Source organism: Ovis aries, chromosome 5 (genome assembly GCF_016772045.2).
Source record: "Ovis aries strain OAR_USU_Benz2616 breed Rambouillet chromosome 5, ARS-UI_Ramb_v3.0, whole genome shotgun sequence".
Lineage (NCBI taxonomy): Eukaryota > Metazoa > Chordata > Mammalia > Artiodactyla > Bovidae > Ovis > Ovis aries.
Genome location: NC_056058.1, coordinates 11,910,876 through 11,931,611, shown reverse-complemented (window position 1 = coordinate 11,931,611; position 20,736 = coordinate 11,910,876). Strand labels below are relative to the sequence as shown.

Genomic DNA, 20,736 nt, shown 5'->3' with positions numbered 1-20,736 from the left:
TTACTGGAAGTCCTGAGGACAAAGCCTCTGTCCTCAAGTAATACCAGGTATGGGAGGAGCATTCCTGCTCCAGCAGAGACATGGCACAGCCCATTGAGTGCCAAGTGCAGTGGGAGACACTGAATGCGGAAGGAATTGGGGAGACTTGTTTACTTTTCATCAGAGTAGTGGGACAGTTGGGATAGCCAGTGGGAAGGCACCAAAATGCATAGTTCAGCTCAGAGGCCTATGAAGTGAATGTTGTTGTTAGTGGTGGGGATTGTATAACTCATTTAATTATTATTATTATTATTTTTTTTTACTTTACAATATTGTATTGGTTTTGCCACATATCAACATGAATCCACCACAGGTGTACACGTGTTCCCAATCCCGAACCCCCTCCCACCACCCCCCCACACTATCCCTCCCGGTCATCCCAGTGCACCAGCCCCAAGCATCCTGCACCCTGTATTGAACCTAGACTGTCAATTAGTTTCTTATATGATATTATACATGTTTCAATGCCATTCTCCCTAATCATCCCACCCTCTCCCTCTCCCACAGAGTCCAAAAGACTGTTCTATACATCTAATAGATGTATAATAGTTTACAATACTAGTATTTTACATCTATTGTACATCTAATAGTGTCTAATTTCCACTTCCCTCCCACGCTGGTTCTATCTTCCTTGGTCATTTTTTCTACCTGATCAGGAAATAGGTCCTTCTAAAACATCTCCTAAGTGCTCAAAATGATCGTGAAGGTGATGATGATGAAAATGATGACAGTATGTGCTTCCTTGGTGGCTCAGGGTTAAGGAATTCACTTGCCAGTGCAGGAGACATGTGTTCAATCCTTGGTCCAGGAAGATCCCACACTCTGAGGAGCAACTAATCCTGTGCTCTACAAGTATTGAGTGCACATGCTCTAGAGGCCCAGAGCTGCCAACTATTGAGCCCACGTATGGGAAACACTGAGTCCATCTCTGCAACAAGAGAAGCCTCTGGAATGAGAAAACTGTGCATTGCAATGAAGTATAGCCAAGCAGCTGTAACTAGGGAAAAAGCTGCATAGTAATAAAGATCCACCATAGCCAAAAATAAATAAACAAAACTATTTTTTTTATGAGTCCATGGTATTTTATTTAAAAGTTTACATTGACTTGAAAAATTTCTTTATATATATATATATATATATATATATATTTTAGTTTTTTATTTTTAAATTTTAAAATCTTTAATTCTTACATGCATTCCCAAACATGAACCCCCCTCCCACCTCCCTCCCCATAACATCTTTCTGGGTCATCCCCATGCACCAGCCCCAAGCATGCTGCATCCTGCATCAGACATAGACTGGGGATTCAATTCACATGATAGTATACATGTTAGAATGTCATTCTCCCAAATCATCCCACCCTCTCCCTCTCCCTCTGAGTCCAAAAGTCCGTTATACACATCTGTGTCTCTTTCCCTGTCTTGCATACAGGGTCGTCATTGCCATCTTTCTAAATTCCATATATATGTGTTAGTATACTGTATTGGTGTTTTTCTTTCTGGCTTACTTCACTCTGTATAATCGGCTCCAGTTTCATCCATCTCATCAGAACTGATTCAAATGAATTCTTTACTCAGCCGTTAAACAAAACTATTTTAAAAAATCCTTTCTTTTAAAAATGATAACAGTAACCACAACATCACAAAACCTTACTCGATGATTCTAAGAGCCAAGTTCTTTTTTTTTTAAGTTTTTTTTTTTTTTTTTTTTTTACTTTACAATACTGTATTGGTTTTGCCATACATGAACATAAATCCGCCATGGGTGTACATAAGTTCCCACTCCTGAATCCCCCTCCCACCTCCCTCCCCATACCATCATGCAGCCTGTTCCCTATTATATGCATTTTCACCTCTCAAAGAAAGTAAAATGCATTATCATTATTTTACAGTTAGGATAGAAACATTGTACTTTAATGTAATTTTGATCAATCACTGGGGTATAGAGTGTAAGGTCAGATTTGAATGCAGAAAATGAAATTCCATCCATAGGGTGCCTAGACAGTATCCTATCCTGCTAACTCAACCTGCATTCAGGGAGCTGAATTTAGGACAAATGCAAACTCTCTGTTAGGCTTCCCTGGTGTCTCAGGGGTAAAGAATCCATCTGCCAGTGCAGGAGACCGTGGCTCCATCCTTGGATTGGGGAGATTCCCTGGAGAGGGAATGACAACCCTCTCCAGTATTCTTGCCTGGAGAATCCTATGGATAGAGGAGCCTGGCGGGCTACAGTGCATGGGATCGCACAGAGTTGGACATGGCTGAGACGACTTAGCACACATGCATACAAACTCTCTATAAGGGAGAAATGACTTGAAAGGCTCTAAACCTGACATAAGAAGGGTAACTTACGGTGCGAAAACCATGTGTATGTGTTTGTGTGTGCATGTGTGTGGGTGCTCTCAGTCATGTCCAACTCTTTGCGACCCCATGAACTGTAGCTGGCCAGGCTCCTCTGTCCATGAAATTTTCCAGGCAAGAATACTGGAGCAGGTTGCCATTTTGTAAAGATCCAGGGGATCTTTCTCACCCATATCTCTTGTGTCTCCAACACTGGAAGGCAGATTCTTTATTGGAGCTAATTGTTGCTGTTGTTCAGTTGCTAACTTGTGCCCGACTCTTTGTGACCCCATGAACTGAAGCACTCCAGGCTTCCCTGTCCTTCACCATCTCCTGGAGTTTGTTCAAACTCATGTCCATTGAGTCAATGAGGCCATCCAACCATCTCATACTCTGTCATCTGCTTCTCCTTCTGCCTTCAATCATTCCCAGTATCAGGGTCTTTTGGCTATTCGCATCAGGTGGCCAAAGTATTGCAGCTTCAGCTTCAGCACCAATCCTTTCAATGAATATTTAGGGTTCATTTCTGGTAAAGCATCTGTCTACAATGAGGGAGACCCGGGTTTGAACCCTGGGTTGGGAAGATCCCCTGGAGAAGGAAATGGCAATCCACTCCAGTACTATTGCCTGGAAAATCCCATGGACAGAGGAGCCTGGTAGGCTACAGTCCATGGGGTCGCAAAGAGTCTGACACGACTGAGCAACTTCACTCACTTTCCTTTAGGATTGACTGGTTTGATCTCCTTGCAGTCCAAGGGACTCTCGAGAATATTGTGTTAAATAGAATATATTATTAAAATTAAAAAAAAGAATCTTCTCCAGCACCACACTTCTTTTTAATATTTATTTAATTAGTTGCACCTGGTCTTAGCACAGTTGTAGCACACAGGATCTTCTTTCTTCCGTTATAGCACATGGGATCTTCAGGTCCAGGACCACAATTTAAAGGCATCAGTTCTTCAGCGCTCATTGGAGGTTGAGGGGCAGTTTCATTTTCAGCATCAAACCTGGGGGAACAGCTCCCTGCCTGGTACTCCTGTTAATTCTAGTACACTGTTACTTCTTTACCAATGAGTTATCTGGGAAGCCTCCACATATCCTACAAATGGATATTACTGATCCTACTTCAGTGTAAGGGATACCAGTATAGAAGTGGAGAGATTTACACACACTCCACCTTTAGTGGGTGAAAGATGTGGGTCTCACACAAAGGCTTCTTAATTCCAGTCCCAAGTCTCTGTACCGCCTGAGTGAATTATTTTCTTTTGAAACCTTCTTTAGTCCCAGATGAGCAAATGCAATTAGAACCATGGATTGCTTCTTCTGGGATCTGGTGACTCTATCCGTGAATTAGTAGAGTGGAACAAGTGATTTGCAGGGGGATTTTACGTGAATATTATAGATATAGGGTTTTCTATGAATAATAATGCTTTTTTCAGACCATTTTGTAAATCTGAGCCATGGAAATATAATTCTCTTTGAAAACTGGAAATGTTCAGATGACTCTATCACAAAAAGCCTTGTTAGTCAAATTTCAAGAATCTTTCTGATTTGATACCTTGACAATCAGAGTGTACATTTGCTTTTGTCTGATATTTCCATCAGGAAAATAAGTAATTAATAGTAAAGTTGCACAAGTTTCCGTCTTTAAAACTAAAACAGTACTCTTGTATGCATATATATTTTGGAAATCCTCGCTTGTGTAGGATGATGGGTGGCACGATAATTCACTTATCTGTGTCATAATAAGAAATTGAAAAATAAATGAAATTGAACCCTCAGGTAATACTGTGCATCATTTTATGTGCTGATATATATATATATATATACTTCATATATGTACTTAAGAGATATAGGTACATAGATACATGTAGATATATGTAGATATATGTATTTAAAATGCAATACTGTGGTAAATGATAACTTCATGTCAGCTGGAATCTAGGCCAATTTGCAAGAAAACTCCTTATAAACACAGAAGTCAATAGAAATATTATGGACACACTGAAAGGAAAATACATCTATTGAATTCATGACAATGTTTATCCTGAACAACACTGAAATGCAGGGGAATAGGACCATATAGGGATAGCAAAACCCTCTGGTTTTTTTTAAGTAATAAATATAAGTTCTAATGCAAGTATTATTAAATATTTATATTTTAATATGTGAAGTGTATAATAATGATGTTAATAATAGGTAACATGAATGCAATGTTAATTGATTGCCTGACAATGATTCTCTACCCTGGCAATATGTTAATATGTCAAAAGGACCTATGGGTAGAGATTCTGGTTTAATTGCTTCTAGGCTGTAGCCAGTCCATACTTAAATTATAAAAGATCAAAAGGTAATTATAGTATGTGTATGGCTAAGTCCCTTTGCTGTTTACCTGAAACTATCAGAACATTTTTTGTTAATCACCATGTATACCCGTGGCAGATTCATGTCAATGTATCACAAAATCACTACAATATTGTAAAGTAATTAGTCTCCAATTAAAATAAATAAATTTATATTAAAAATTTTTAAATAAATTTTTAAGTGAAAAAAAAATCACCTATACACCAATACAAAATAAAAAGCTTTTTAAAAAGGTAATTATAAAGATGAACTAACACTGACAACCACTGTTGAAGTACTTTATCTTTATTTTAACTTACTACTTTACGGTAACCTGATTAGGTCTGTGAAACTAATATACCCGTTTTATAGATGAATAAACTACCCCAGTGTTTGTGATATTAGTCTTTGGTTTTTTCCCTTTTGATTTTTCCCATATTATATCTTGTTTTGACCTGGCAGGAGAAATGAAGACCTGTATTGCCTTCGGGAAGTTTAATGTAGGAGAAACACAATTACTTGATAAGAAAGAATGACTTGAAAAGGCTTTTAAGCCGGCATAAGTCCAGCTTAGAGTTTGAGACATGCTTTGGTCTGGAATTTCTTGATTGTTCATATGAGAGTTAGATTTGATGAGAAATCAACTCTTCACACATGTTTAGGATTAGAGACTTATTTAAGAAGTGTTACCTAGCCACTGCAAACAAAAACAGGAAAAAGCAAACTCAGCCTCAGATCTTTCTCCAAGAGTGTGTATAACACTGATAGAAAAAAACCTGCAAAAAAAAAAAATAGGTTCACAGTGCTTATTAATTATTACTGAATCACTAGTGTACCATATATTAATAATGTTATCTTCAAGATCAGTGATGCCATATGATTTTGCACTTCTAACAATTAGTTATTATCAAAATGTGAAGCCCATCAGGGCTAAATATTTGTGTTGGATATGTAAGTTAAGAGACATTGATCAGACAATCTGCACACTGGAATGAGCATTTTACTCCAAGAAAGACAGGTATCAAAATTAAATAAAGGGACTTCCCTATGGTCCAGGGGCTGACTTCATGCTCCCAATGCAGGGGAACTGGGTTCAATCCATGGTCAAGGAACTAGATCCCATATGCTGCAACAGAGATACCATGCGCTACAATTAAGACCTGGCATAGACAAATAAATGATAAATATTTTTTAAACCCAAATGAAGAAACATTCTAAAAGATAATTGGTACATAAAAATGGTATTTGACTATGAATATTTGAGTTTAATTTATAGTCCAGTGATTATGGGTTTTAAGTATTTAGGATTACCCTATAAGGGAATTTTTGTACTGTATTTGAATAGGATAAAGTACATTTGAATGTTTTATAAGTGTACTTTAAATTTTTTTATTAGGATATAGTTGATTCATTGTGTTGTGTTAGTTTCAGGTATACAACAAAGTGAGTCTTTTATACATATCTGTACTTTTACTCTTTTTAAGATTGTTTTCCCATATAGGCCATTACAGAGTATGGAGTAGAGTTCCCTGTACTGTACAGTAGGTCCTTATTAGTTATCTATTTTATATATAGGAGTGTATACCTGTCAACCCCAACCTTCCAATTTATACTGCCCCCCCACTTCCCAGTAACCATGAGTCTGTTTTCTACATCTGTAACTTTATTGTTGTTTTGTAAATCAATATATTTGTACCCTTTTTTAAAGATTCCACAAATATAATATCATATGATATTTGTCTTTCTCTGTCTGACTTACTTCACTCAGTATGACAATCTCTAGGTACATGCTGCAAATGATATTATTTTGTTATTTTTATGGCTCAGTAATATTCCACTGTCAGTTCAGTTCAGTTGCTCAGTTGTGTCCAACTCTTTGCAATCCCATGGACTGCAGCATGCCAGGCTTCCCTGTCCATCACCAACTCCCGGAGCTTATTCAAACTCATGTCCATCGAGTCGGTGATACCATTCAACCATCTCATTCTCTGTCATCCCCTTTTCCTCCAGCCTTCAATCTTTCCCAGAATCAGGGTCTTTTCCAATGAGTCAGTTCTTCGCATCAGGTGGCCAAAGTATTGGAGTTTCAGCTTCAGCATCAGTCCTTCCAATGAATATTCAGGACTGATTTCCTTTAGGATGGACTGGTTGGGTCTCCTTGCAGTCCAAGGGACTCTCAAGAGTCTTCACCAACACCACAGTTCAAAAGTATCAATTCTTCGGTGCTCAGCTTTCTTTATAGTCCAGTTCTCACATCCATATGTGACTACTGGAAAAGCCATAGCTTTGACTAGATGTACCTTTGTTGGCAAAGTAATGTCTCTGCTTTTTAATATGCTGTCTGGCTTGGTCATAGCTTTTCTTCTAACGAGCAAGCATCTTTTAATTTCATGGCTGCAGTCACCATCTGCAGTGATTTTGGGGCCCAGAGAAATAAAGTCTCTCACTGCTTTCATTGTTTCCCCATCTATTTCCACTGTTCAGTTCAGTTTGGTTGCTCAGTTGTGTCCGACTCTTTGCGACCCCATGAACCACAACACGTCAGGCCTCCCTGTCCGTCAACTCCCGGAGTCCACCCAAACCCATGTCCATAGAATCAGTGATGCCATCAATCATTTCCACTGTAATGTACTTTAATTAGAATGATATTTTTAAGGAAGGAGAATACATTTTATTCTATATTTCCCCTTCAAAAGTAGGGGGCACATAATTTGCTATGTGTGTGGACTTGTTATTTCACAGTCTCCTTACTTCACTCATATTCTTTGGCCCCATGACTCTAAAATGGGTGTATAGACAAGTGAATATTCTTGGCATCAATAAAGAAGAGCTCTTAATTGATAAATACTGCTGAATGTATTTCAGTGTTTGATACTCAAGCCTGAATACATTACATGTGAATTGTTTGAATCCAAAGTATGGACATTTATCCAGGTTCCTGTATATTTATTTCCTGTATTCAACACTCTCTTCTTTTTCAAAAGGTGTTCCATCTACATGGAATCACAGAATCTAACAGGTGTCTCAGAATTCCTCCTCCTGGGCCTCTCAGATGATCCAGACCTGCAGCCCCTTCTTTTGGGGCTCTTCCTATCCCTGTATTTGGTGACCTTGTTTGGAAACCTGTTCATCATCCTGGTCATCAGCTCTGATCCTCATCTCCACATCCCAATGTATTTCTTCCTTTCCAGTTTGTCCTTGGCTGACATCAGTATCAGCACCACCACCATCCCCAAGATGCTAGTGAACCTCCAGAGATACAACAAATCCATCACCTATAGAGGGTGTCTGACTCAGCTAACCTTTTTTTCTCTTTTTGCATTTTTGGAGAGTCTCCTTCTGACAGTGATGGCCTATGATCGGTTGGTGGCCATCTGTAATCCTCTACACTACCTGGTCATCATGAATCCCCGTACCTGCGGTGCGTTGGTCCTGGCCTCATTTTTCATCAGCTTTTTGACCTCCCTGCTGCACTACTTAATGATGTTACAGCTTACCTTCTGTGCAAATGTTAAAATCCCTCATTTCTTTTGTGATCCTCCTCAACTTGTCAACCTTGCCTGTTCCAACACCTCCATCAGTAACCTATTAATCTATTTCATTGGTACTATCTTCGGTGGAGTTCCACTCTTAGGAATCCTTTACTCTTATGCTCGAATTATATCCTCTATTCTAAGAGTCTCCTCATCAGATGGGAAGTACAAAGCCTTTTCCACCTGTGGCTCTCACCTGTCAGTTGTTTGCTTATTTTTTGGAACAGGCCTTGGGATGTACGTTAGTTCAACTGTCTTATCTTCCCTCAGGAAGAGTGCAGTGGCCTCGGTGATGTACACTATAGTCACCCCTATGCTGAACCCCTTCATCTACAGTCTAAGGAACAAGGACATCAGGAATGCCCTGTGGAGGATTTTCTGCAGAATAATCTAATCTCAACACCTGTGCCATATTGTTTTGGGTTAATAAGACTGGAAAAGGCAGTAAAATCACATATATGCAACAAATGATTTGAATCTGCAGTTCCATATTGTATATATACCTATCTGGCTTTCATCTTTCAGTCTACAAATGTTTTCCTCTTAGAATAGCTGGAAATAGTAGAATTACTTAGAATAGTAATTACTTAGAATAGTAATGGAATTGTGACATCATTTGGACATTCCATGTGAGTCATAGCCCATTCAGGATTTTGCATAGCACATCAGTATACCATTCTCAATTTTCTTATGAATTATGTCGGACCCTTGGTCATGAACAGTATTGTATCTATGATTACAAAATAATCATAGCTTTCTTTTTTGTTATTTTTTGTTTCTATAGGTTTCATATTATTTGCCGCCCCCCCCCCATTTGTTGGGTGGATTTAAACCCTACCTTAAGTATATTTTTGTTTCTTAATGATGTTCAGATATTTTTTAACTTTATTTTACTTTACAATACTGTATTGGTTTTGCCATACATCAACATGAATCTGCCACGGGTGTACATGAGTTGCCAATCCTGAACCCCCCCTCCCACCTCCCTCCCCACATGTATAATATCATGTTGTTCAGATTTTTGAGCAAGTAGGTTGACTAATTTCCTGATTAACCAGGATATTTTGGGACAGAATTTGGACATAACACTGAGTTTTCAACTAGTACTTTTGGGAAATAGGATTATGATTTCCCAAGAATGATGAGAGACTACCTTCTAGAGAAAAGTCAATTCTCAATTTTTCTAATAATTCTCCTTGCCATTCCATCTAATTTCTTCCTGATCATATTACATAGTCAGACATAATAGGGGAATATAGAATGGTTCCACTTCTAGAAAGTACCAAAAGTAATCAAACTCATAGAGATAGTGATTAGAATGGTTGTTGCCAGAATCTTTGGGAGGAAGAATGGGGAGTTAGGGTTTAATGGAGACAAATTTCAGTTGGGGAAGATGGAATAGTGCTGGAGATGAATAGTGGTTTTTGGCTGCAAAACAGAAAGAGGAGAGAGAGGGTCTGAGAGAGGGCTCTTTTCTAACACTTGGAAATGCATTGTCCAAGGAGACACACATGCTGACAAAGCAAGAGGCTTTCTTGGAAAAGGGTGCTTAGGCAGAACGAAGCAGGGTAAGGGAATTCAGAACTACTCTGCCACATGGTTCACAGTTTCAGGTTTTATGGTAATAGGGTTAGTTTCTGGGTTGTCTCTGGCCAATCATTCTGACTCAGGGTCCTTCCTGGTGGCACGCATTACTCAACCAAGATGGATTCCAGCAAGAAGGATCTCAGGAGGTCAGTAGGACATATGGACTGCATCCGTACCTACTTTTGACCTTTCCCATATTCTCTCAGTTGGTCGTAGCTTTTTAGTTCTGCATCCCTTACCAGGAACGCCCATTGAAAGATAACCCAAACAAGTGGCTACTCTCATGCTTGGCCAGAGTTAGTGGTTTCAGTCAGTGGTTCCCCTAAAAATCTGCCCCCTAACCCCCTCCCCTGCCAGGACTTCATACTGAAGATAACTTCTTGAGAATTGGGGCAGAGATCTTTCTTCTGTAACCACTTTCTGTTGAGAATGAACATTGTCCTGCCTAGTAGAGTAGAAGTTTCTCTCCACCTGTTTTAAATCGAGGTATCTTATGTCTGAAACTGACATCCACACTTGTAGTAACAAAAATTTAACCTGAAACTGTCAGAGATAGAAGTACTTTTAACAGACAGGGGCCAAACAAGAGGCCTAACAGGATGTCATCACTGTGTCCAGAAAAGGAAGACAAAGTTGAGAGTGAGGGCTACAGAGTGTATGACTTTCTTCTGATCATTTGGTGTTGAGGTAACAGGCCAGCGCTCCAGGAATCTTGCACTCAGCCTGAAGTTACCATCCTCCTCCTGGATGGGGGATACAGTTCTTCAAAACTCAAAGATAGTGTTATATATACTCCTTGAGGAGGAAACCAGCACCCTGTCCCAAGGCTGCACCACCATTTGACTGCTCCTCCCGTGTTTCTGTTGGCTTGTCTTGTGGCCTAGATAGTAAAGAATCTTCCTACAATGCAGAAGACCTGGATTCGATCCCTGGCTTGGGACGATCCCCTGGAGAAGGGAATGGCTACCCACTCTAGTATTCCTGCCTAGAGAATTCCAAGGACAGAGGAACCTGGAGGATTACAGTCCAAGGGGTTGCAATGAGTCCGACATGGGACTGAGTGACTCACACTTTCACTTTCCCATGTTTCTGCATCCCCTCCCTTTCCTGATAAGCAACTGTCTGAATCTGCCCTTTGAAAGTCAGGGAAGATCAAGGAGGCTGAATGAGCCTACAAATAAGAAACAGGGGATGCAGAAAGGATTGTACTCTGGAGTCCCACAGAGTCCTCTTCAGGTTCAATTCAGGGAACTGTGCAACAATGGTTCTGGTCGCTTCCTGCTAAAAAGGGGCAGTTATTGTTGTTGTTGTTTACTTGCTAAGTCGTGTCCGACTCTGTGACCCCATGAACTGCAGCCTGGCAATCTCCTCTGTCCATGGGATTTCCCAATCAAGAGTGGGTAAAATGGGGCATAATTCTCCCTCAATTTGGAGAATATACACTGAATTGGAAATATTTCTGAGTTCCAAATCCTGGATCTAAGTCTTGTATGATCTCAATATCACTTCCTTTTGGTGTAAGATATTCAGCTAGAAGTAGTTGGAGGAGTGACAACTGGAATTTTAACAGACAAAATAAAGTTCATTCCCTGAGATAAGCCTGAAACCCAATCTGGACCTCACACCTTGGGGAGAATTGCAGCCAGGTAGCCAGTTGTTTACTTTTATCTGAGAAGGTTTTAACTTTCAATGTGGTATTAACATACACATAACAGAAGCTATTAGCCATTACCTGTCTCCTTTTTCTACTAATATCTGATCTAAAGCAATTTCATTTTCCAAAAAATTTTAGTTGCAAGAGGATACCTTGAACCCATAAGGTTGCAGCTTCCAGCTGCCAGCAGACATTGTTTTGGGAATGGCTGGTAACATCACAAGTCTACCACAGCTCAGAAAACTGAAGCTCTTAGCTATACAGGGACTTTTCAGAAATCATGTTCATAATGCCACCTAGTATTATTACCTTGGATGTCTGAACTACAACTATTCCATTTTGACTTTCAATTGCATTTCTCTCCTTAATGGCCAAAGCAGATATTACCATTAATGACTTCAGTATTTTTTTCGTTATAAGAAGATACAAGAATTTGAGCTCATAAAATCTCTCCTGAAAGCAACTATCTGAAGGCCTGTTCTGAAGTTGTTCCAGAACATAGAGCACCTCATTCAAGCTCCCCCACCTTGAACTCATTTCAAAATGTGTTGAAAGTCAGTGGCTGTAGTGGCCACTGACCTAATCCTTAGAGAGGCAGATGGGAAGTGCCCAGTTTTCAGTTATCAGGGCCCCTTCAGGGTAATAAATTCAACTGTGGTTTGGGGGGCATTTCATGACTCTTTTGTCCCACAACTCTAGGAATGTTCATTCTCAGGTCTGGCAGAGATTTCTCTGATAGGCCACTCAATGTGCTATTACTGGACTAGGCCTTATTAACAGTAGCTGAAAGTCTCTGGACCACCTTCTTCCTAGTCTCTTTTGGTCTAGGAAAATATTTCCTCTTGTTACTTCTTCCCCTATCTAGAATCACACTATAACAACCATCAATCTCATATGAAGCTTTATATCTTCATTTTATCAGTATCTCAGTCACACATTTGGTAATTAAAGAAACAATTTTGTAAAAATGGGCAATATAAAAACAAGATAGCTAGCAATATTAATGAGGTCATAAGTAAGAATTTTGGTCAATAATTGTCTTTAGAAGCAGCCCAGTATATTCGAGGTCATCTGAATTTACCTGTTCTGTACCGATCCTTATCTTTAAAGGGAACTATATATTGGCATTGCCCATAAGGCATCTAGCCCAATTTCCTACTGTTATTAGACTGATTATTCCCAGCATGTTTTAATTGTCCCCAGTCTAAGGGACTCTTTAAATTTAAATGACCATGGCGTGGGTGTTAATCTCCTGGTTGTAGACCATGGGGCATCTGATCTTCATCCAAGGATACATTATTGGGTTAAGCTTCAGAAATAAACTTAGAGTATTCTTTTAATAATTTACTTAAATTTTGCACAATGTAACATAACAGAAAGGAATTATCTGAGAAGTGAGTCTTAGTGACTACTGACTTCAATAAACAGAATTAGAATTTGATATTCATTGAAACATCTCTGCTTCTCTAAAATTACCTTCATTTTCATAAAATATAACTAAATCAAGATTAATTCATCCATGTTAAGTCTGATTAATTGATAAAAAAGGCCTCCCAACAAGCTCAAAAGAGCAAATTTATTTAATAAAGTCCCTGGTGGCTCAATGGTAAAGAAACTGCCTACCAGTGCAAGAGATGCAGGTTCAATCCCTGGGTTGAGAAGATCCTCTGGAGAAGGAAACATCAACCCATTCCAGTCTTCTTGCCTGGGAAATCCCATGGATAGGGGAACCTGGTGGGCTACAGTCCACAAGGTCGCCAAGGAGTCAGACACAACTTAGTGACTAAACAACAAAGCAGTATACATAGGGATGGTAACAGCATGCATTAGAGTCCAATGAAAATGAAAATTTTGTTCAGCAAAATGGGTCAAATACAAGCAATCTAATGCTGGCACATCAATCCAATTTTTATCTCAAAGGAGATATTTTCCCCTTCCTTTTTTCCTGTGTCTTTTCTATTTCTGTCTCTCTAATAAGGATATCTGTGACTACATTTAAAGGCTATCCAGATAAACTTGGATAAATTCTTTCACTGAAAAGACTCTTTTTCCAAATAAGTAACATTCACCCTGTTGTAGTATAGAGTAAGATTCACAAGATAGGAAGAATAGGAAGTGGACATATTGTTTTGAGAGCCACCATTCAAATTCACTACAGAGATGTTCTGGCAGACTCCACAGAAAGATCTATTAAAAACTGGATTAGGGAAGGAAAATCAGTTTTCTATCTTTGGGCTTCATGTCCAAGTCTGACATTTTCATTTTCTGTCACCATCTTTGTAGAGAACAATCTGAGGATAAGGGCACCTCATACAGGAGTGGATGAGTACCTAGCTCCTGTTCCTGATGATCTCTGAAGTCTTTGTCATGACTTTCATGACTTTGTCATAACTTTCTTTATTGTTTAATCATATTAGACAAAACTTTCCTTTTTCTTATTAGAACTAAAGTCTCCTCACTGATAAATTTCAGATATCTTACAATCACCTCAACCACCAAGGATGATGACAATTTTATAGATATTGAAACTGATTATAGTGGATGCTAATGGTTCCTCAGAAGGATGCTATTCACCAGTGACTGGTCTTACTAATTATTGATATGTGGTGTGAGCTCATTTCCCTTGCCTCATGGGAGGGATAATTCTGAGGTATGATTGTCATGGCACTTTCCATAGAATCAGACAGAAGCTAGTCTCAATACAGGACCACAGCTTCTTTCATTCCTCCCCCACCCCCACCCCAGCCCCTTGCCTCATCCACCTCCTACAACTTTCCTTTTCTGAGAGTCATCACAAACAAAAATCAGTCAAACTAGAACTCCAGGGTCATATTGCTTCTATAGAACATGAGCAAAGAAATAGAGTATGGAGAATTGAAATGTTGTGACAAACATCCCAGAGCTAGATTAAAAGCAAAGTTGGGCTCTGAGTCCAAGTTTCAATACTTTAAACATGACTCTATCTAGTCACTTTAGAGGAGTTGTACAATGGAAGAATCAAGTATTCTGGTTCATCTAGGGTGCCTATCATTTTGACTTGAGAAAACTAAGCCCACCCACCCACCCAAAGGCAATGTAATCACAGAACAAAAAAGGCAACATATCAATGAGTTTCCTCAAGGATTCCTTCTTGTCCCTGTTTCTCAGGCTGTAAATAAATGGTGTAAATAAGTGGGTTCACCATTTAAGGGCCACAACGTACGTCAGTGAGACTACGGCAATTTTTCTGGACAAGCCAGTAACTGCAGAACTAATATAAACCCCATGAGCTGTTCAATAGAACAAGGAAACAACCAACAGATGAGACCCACAGGTGGAAAAAGTTTTATACTTTGTATTCATTGATGACATTCTCGAAACAGAGAAGACAATTGGAGTATATGAGAAAATGGTCCCAGAGACAGAAACACTCCAAAATAAGCTACCCATGAAATATATTAGAATGTTGTTGATGAGGGTATCAGAACAGGCCAGCTTGATGACCTGAGGAAACTCACAGAATGAGTGAGGAATTTCCAGGTCTCTGCCAAAGGACAGCCTCAGCGCCACTGGACTGTGGAGCAGGGCATTCATAATGCTAAAGAACAGAAGGAATGGAATCAGCAGAACACAGAAAGGAGGGCTCGAGATACCCATGTCCTTTCTGCATGCATGTGTGCTAAGTCACTTTAGTCATGTTTGACTAAATGCAACACCGTGGACTATAGCCTGCCAGGCTTCTCTGTCCATGAGATTCTCCAGGCAAGAATACTGGAGTGGGTTGTCATGCCCTCCTCCAGGGGGTCTTCTTGACTCAAGGGTTGAACTTGAGTCTCTTATGTCCCCTGTACTGGCAGGCAGATTCTTTACTACAGAGCCATGTGGGAAGCCCAAACATGTACCTTAGGAGTTGACAAATGACCACATAGCAGTCATGGGCCATAATAGCAAGGAGAAAATTCTCCCAACAGGTCAAAAACAGGAAAAAAGCCATTTGGGTGAGGCAGCTTGCCGAAGTGGTGCTCTCATTCTGTGCTTACTTATTGACAAGTATCTTTGGGATGGTGGTTATGCTTAAACAGATGTCAGCAAAGGAAAGATTTGAAAGAAAGTAATACATGGGTGTGCAGAGGTAAGAGTCGGAGCTGACAGCCAGGATGACAAGCAGGTTTCCAAGAACAGTGACCATGTATATAGACAGGAACAGAGTGAAGAGAATAAGCTGGAGTTCAGGGTCTTCTATCATTCTCAGGAGAAGGAAATCTGAAACATCTGTTTGATTTCCTGATTCCTTGTTACGAAGAAATCGGATGGAAAATATCAGGTGGAGAAACAATAAAATTTATAATCTATGGACTAGCTGCAGCATCAAAATTACTTTGGAACTTTTTCAAAATAACCATTCTTGGGCCCTGTTCTTGATTCCCTGATGACAAACATTAGGAATAAGGACTAACAATCAACATTTTTAATAAGGTCTCTAGATGATTCTGTCAAACAATGAATTTTGAAAGCCACTGCTTTAGAAAAACACTCATCTATATAATGAACCTGAGAAAATAATGGAATCTTCTTCTCTGCCTATTTCTCCCTCCACTTACTTTATTAGCCAAAATATTTTGTTAAGCACTGGTAACCTCACACACTGTGGCAAGTGCTGAGAATAAAATAAAGAAATGTGTGTGCTCAATCATGTCTGATCCCTCGAGACCTCATGAGCTGTATCCTGCCAGGCTCCTCTCTCCATGGAATTCTCCAGGCAAGAATACTGAGTGGGTAGCCATTCCCTTCTCCAGGGGATCTTCCCAACCCAGGGATTAAATGAACATTTGCTGCATCTCCTGTATTGAAAGGCAGATTCTTTATCACTGCGCCCCCTAAAATGAAGAAGACATTGCTGCATTTCTTCTGAATTATTACACAACTTCAAACAAAAAGAAATATAAGAATAAAATTATGAATTCTGTTTATTTATTCATAATTATGAATAAAATTATGAACTTCCTGGAAGTTCATTCCTTAAGCTGGTAACTGGCATATTATTTAAAAAAAAAAAAAAAGCTGAATAGAATTCAACTGTGAAGCCAGCCATCTGGACCTGGGCTTTTGTTTGCTAGAAGACTTCTGATTACAGCTTCTATTTCCATGCTTGTGATGAGTCTGTTAAGATGTTCTATTTCTTCCTGGTTCAGTTTTGGAAAGTTGTACTTTTCTAAGAATTTGTCCATTTCTTCCACGTTGTCCATTTTATTGGCATACAACTGCTGATAGTAGTCTCTTATGATCCTTTGTATTTCTGTGTTGTCTGTTGTGATCTCTCCATTTTCATTTCTAATTTTTTTGATTTGATTTTTCTCTCTTTGCTTCTTGATGAGTCTGGCTAATGGTTTGTCAATTTTATTTATCCTTTCAAAGAACCAGCTTTTGACTTTGTTGATTTTTGCTATGGTCTCTTTTGTTTCTTTTGCATTTATTTCTGCCCTAATTTTTAAGATTTCTTTCCTTCTACTAACTCTGGAGTTCTCCAATTCTTCCTTTTCTAGTTGCTTTAGGTGTAGAGTTAGGTTATTTATTTGACTTTTTTCTTGTTTCTTGAGGTATGCCTGTATTGCTATGAACTTTCCTCTTAGCACTGCTTTTAGCTAACACCGATCCTACTCAAACTCTTCCAGAAAATTGGAGAGGAAGGTAAACTTCCAAACTCATTCTATGAGGCCACCATCACCCTAATACCAAAACCTGACAAAGATGCTACAAAAAAGAAAACTACAGGCCAATATCACTGATGAACATAGATGCAAAAATCCTCAACAAAATTCTAGCAATCAGAATCCAACAACACATTAAAAAGACCATACACCATGACCAAGTGGGCTTTATCCCAGGGATGCAAGGATTCTTCAATATCCGCAAATCAATCAATGTAATTCACCACATTAACAAATTGAAAAATAAAAACCATATGATTATCTCAATAGATGCAGAGAAGGCCTTTGACAAAATTCAACATCCATTTATGATAAAAACTCTCCAGAAAGCAGGAATAGAAGGAACATACCTTAACACAATAAAAGCTATATATGACAAACCCACAGCAAACATTATCCTCAATGGTGAAAAATTGAAAACATTTCCCCTAAAGTCAGGAACAAGACAAGGGTGCCCACTTTCACTGCTACTATTAAACATAGTTCTGGAAGTTTTGGACACAGCTATCAGAGCAGAAAAAGAAATAAAAGGAATCCAAATTGGAAAAGAAGAAGTAAAACTCTCACTGCAGATGACATGATCCTCTACATAGAAAACCCTAAAGACTCCACCAGAAAATTACTAGAGCTAATCAATGAATATAGTAAAGTTGCAGGATATATAATCAACACACAGAAATCCCTTGCATTCTGATACACTAATAATGAGAAAGTAGAAAAGAAATTAAGGAAACAATTCCATTCACCATTGCAATGAAAAGAATAAAATACTTAGGAATATATCTACCTAAAGAAACTAAAGACCTATATATAGAAAACTATAAAACACTGGTGAAAGAAATCAAAGAGAACACTAATAGATGGAGAAATATACCATGCTCATGGATCGGAAGCATCAATATAGTGAAAATGAGTATACTACCCAAAGCAACCTATAGATTCAATGCAACCCCTATCAAACTACCAATGGTATTTTTCACAGAGCTAGAACAAATAATTTCACAATTTGTATGGAAATACAGAAAACTTTGAACAGCCAAAGCAATCTTGAGAAAGAAGAATGGAACTGGAGGAATCAACCTACCTGACTTCAGGCTCTACTACAAAGCCACAGTCATCAAGACAGTATGGTACTGGCACAAAGACAGAAATATAGATCAATGGAGCAAAATAGAAAGCCCAGAGATAAATCCACAAACCTATGGATACCTTATCTTTGACAAAGGAGACAAGAATATACAATGGAGAAAAGAATCTCTTTCACAAGTGGTGCTGGGAAAACTGATCCACCACTTGTAAAAGAATAAGACTAGAACACTTTCTAACACCACACACAAAAATAAACTCAAAATGGATTAAAGATCTAAACGGAAGACCAGAAACTATAAAACTCCTAGAGGAGAACATAGGCAAAACACTCTCTGACATAAATCACAGCAGGATCCTCTATGACCCACCTCCCAGAATATTGGAAATAAAAGCAAAAATAAACAAATGGGACCTAATTAAAATTAAAAGCTTCTGCACAGCAAAGGAAACTATAAGCAAGGTGAAAGACAGCCTTCAGAATGGGAGAAAATAATAGCAAATGAAGCAACTGACAAACAACTAATCTCAAAAATATACAAGCAACTCTTGCAGTTCAATTCCAGAAAAATAAACGACCCAATCAAAAAATGGGCCAAAGAACCAAATAGACATTTCTCCAAAGTAGACATATGGATGGTTAACAAACACATGAAAAGATGCTCAACATCACTCATTATTAGAGAAATGCAAATCAAGACCACAATGAGGTACCATTTCACACCAGTCAGAATGGCTGCTATCCAAAAGTCTGAAAGCAGTAAATGCTGGAGAGGGTGTGGAGAAAAGGGAACCCTCTTACACTGTTGGTGGGAATGCAAACTAATACAGCCACTATGGAGAACAGTGTGGAGATTCCTTAAAAAACTGGAAATAGAACTGCCTTATGACCTAGCAATCTCACTGCTGGGCATACACACTGAGGAAACCAGAATTGAAAGAGACATATGTACACTAATGTTCATCGCAGCACTGTTTATAATAGCCAGGATATGGAAACAACCTAGATGTCCATCAGCAGATGAATGGATAAGAAAGCTGTGGTACATATACACAATGGAGTATTACTCAGCCATTAAAAAGAATACATTTGAATCAGTTCTAATGAGATGGATGAAACTGGAGCCTATTATACAGAGTGAAGTAAGCCAGAAAGAAAAACACCAATTCAGTATCCTGACACATATATATGGAATTTAGAAAGACGGTAATGATAACCCTGTATGCGAGACAGCAAAAGAGACACAGATGTGTAGAGCAGACACTGAGGGAGAGGACACTGAGGGAGAGGGAGAGGGAGGGATGATTTGGGAGAATGGCATTGAAACATGTATACTATCATGTAAGAAATGAATCGCCAGTCTATGTTCGATGAAGGATACAAGATGCTTGGAACTGGTGCATGGGGATGATCCAGAGAGATGATATGGGGTGGGAGGTGGGAGGGGGGTTCATGTTTGGGAACTCATGTACACCTGTGGTGAATTCATGTTAATGTATGGCAAAACCAATACAGTATTGTAAAGTAAAATAAAGTAAAAATAAAAATTAAAAAAAATCCATATTTGAAAAAAAAGCTGAATATGAGTGGAAGGAAAAAACTGAATGCATAGGCTCCTAAAACATCCAGATGAAAATAGCAAGAATTTGCTAGTATTTAGAAGATAACAAGAATATTACAAGATAACACTAAATGTCAAACATCCTAGAAGGAGTGTCCCTGTAAGCAGAGATTCTCCCTCTCCTAGTTAGTTAGTGTTAGTGGCTTAGTCATCTGACTCTTTGTGACCCCATGGACTGTAGCCCTCTAGGCTTCTCAGTCCATGGAGTTCTCTAGGCTTCTCAGTCCATGAAGTTCTCCAGGCAAGGATACTGAGTGGATAGCCATATTCTTTCTTCAGGGGATCTTGAGAACCCAGGTTCTCCTACACTGCATGCAGATTCTTTACTATCCGAGCCACTAGGGAAGGGCTCTCAGTCTCCGGGGCCGGGGGCCCCGGGGGTTAGGGAGGCGGACATGTGTGGTCTTGACAGCCTTTATTGCTTGGAAGAGTACTTAGACTCATAACTCTGAAATTAATCCAGACTCCACTACTTGTTTTATGAAAGCAGAAACTTGTCCAACTAAATGAGTAACCTAGTGTCCTCATTGTGTAATGGGAATCTTTCCTCTTGAGAAATCTGTATGCAAGTCAAGAAGCAACAGTTAGAACCGAACATGGAACAACGTACTGGTTCCAAATTGGAAAAGGAGTACGTCAAGACTATATATTGTCACCCTGCTTATTTAATTTTCATGTAGAGTATATCATGAGAAATGCTGGGCTGGATGAAACACAAGCTGGAATCAAGTCTGCTGGGAGAAATATCAGTAACCTCAGATATGCAAATGACACCACCCTTATGGCAGAAAGAGAAACAGAACTAAAGAGCCTCTTGAAAACCTGGCTTAAAACTCAGCATTCAAA

General features: G+C 39.0%; 1 protein-coding gene and 1 pseudogene across 1 annotated transcript; one reads left to right on the top strand and one right to left on the bottom strand.

Annotated features, from left to right (window-relative positions):
• Positions 1–7,661: 7,661 nt before the first annotated feature.
• On the top strand, positions 7,662–8,648 carry LOC101110328 (olfactory receptor 7E24-like). The gene has a single exon (XM_012177854.3). The coding sequence runs from the start codon at positions 7,719–7,721 to the stop codon at positions 8,646–8,648; it is 930 nt and encodes a 309-aa protein (XP_012033244.2). The 5' UTR covers positions 7,662–7,718.
• A 6,024-nt stretch (positions 8,649–14,672) lies between these two features.
• On the bottom strand, positions 14,673–15,792 carry LOC106991163 (olfactory receptor 7G2-like; annotated as a pseudogene).
• Between the last annotated feature and the right edge of the window lie 4,944 nt (positions 15,793–20,736).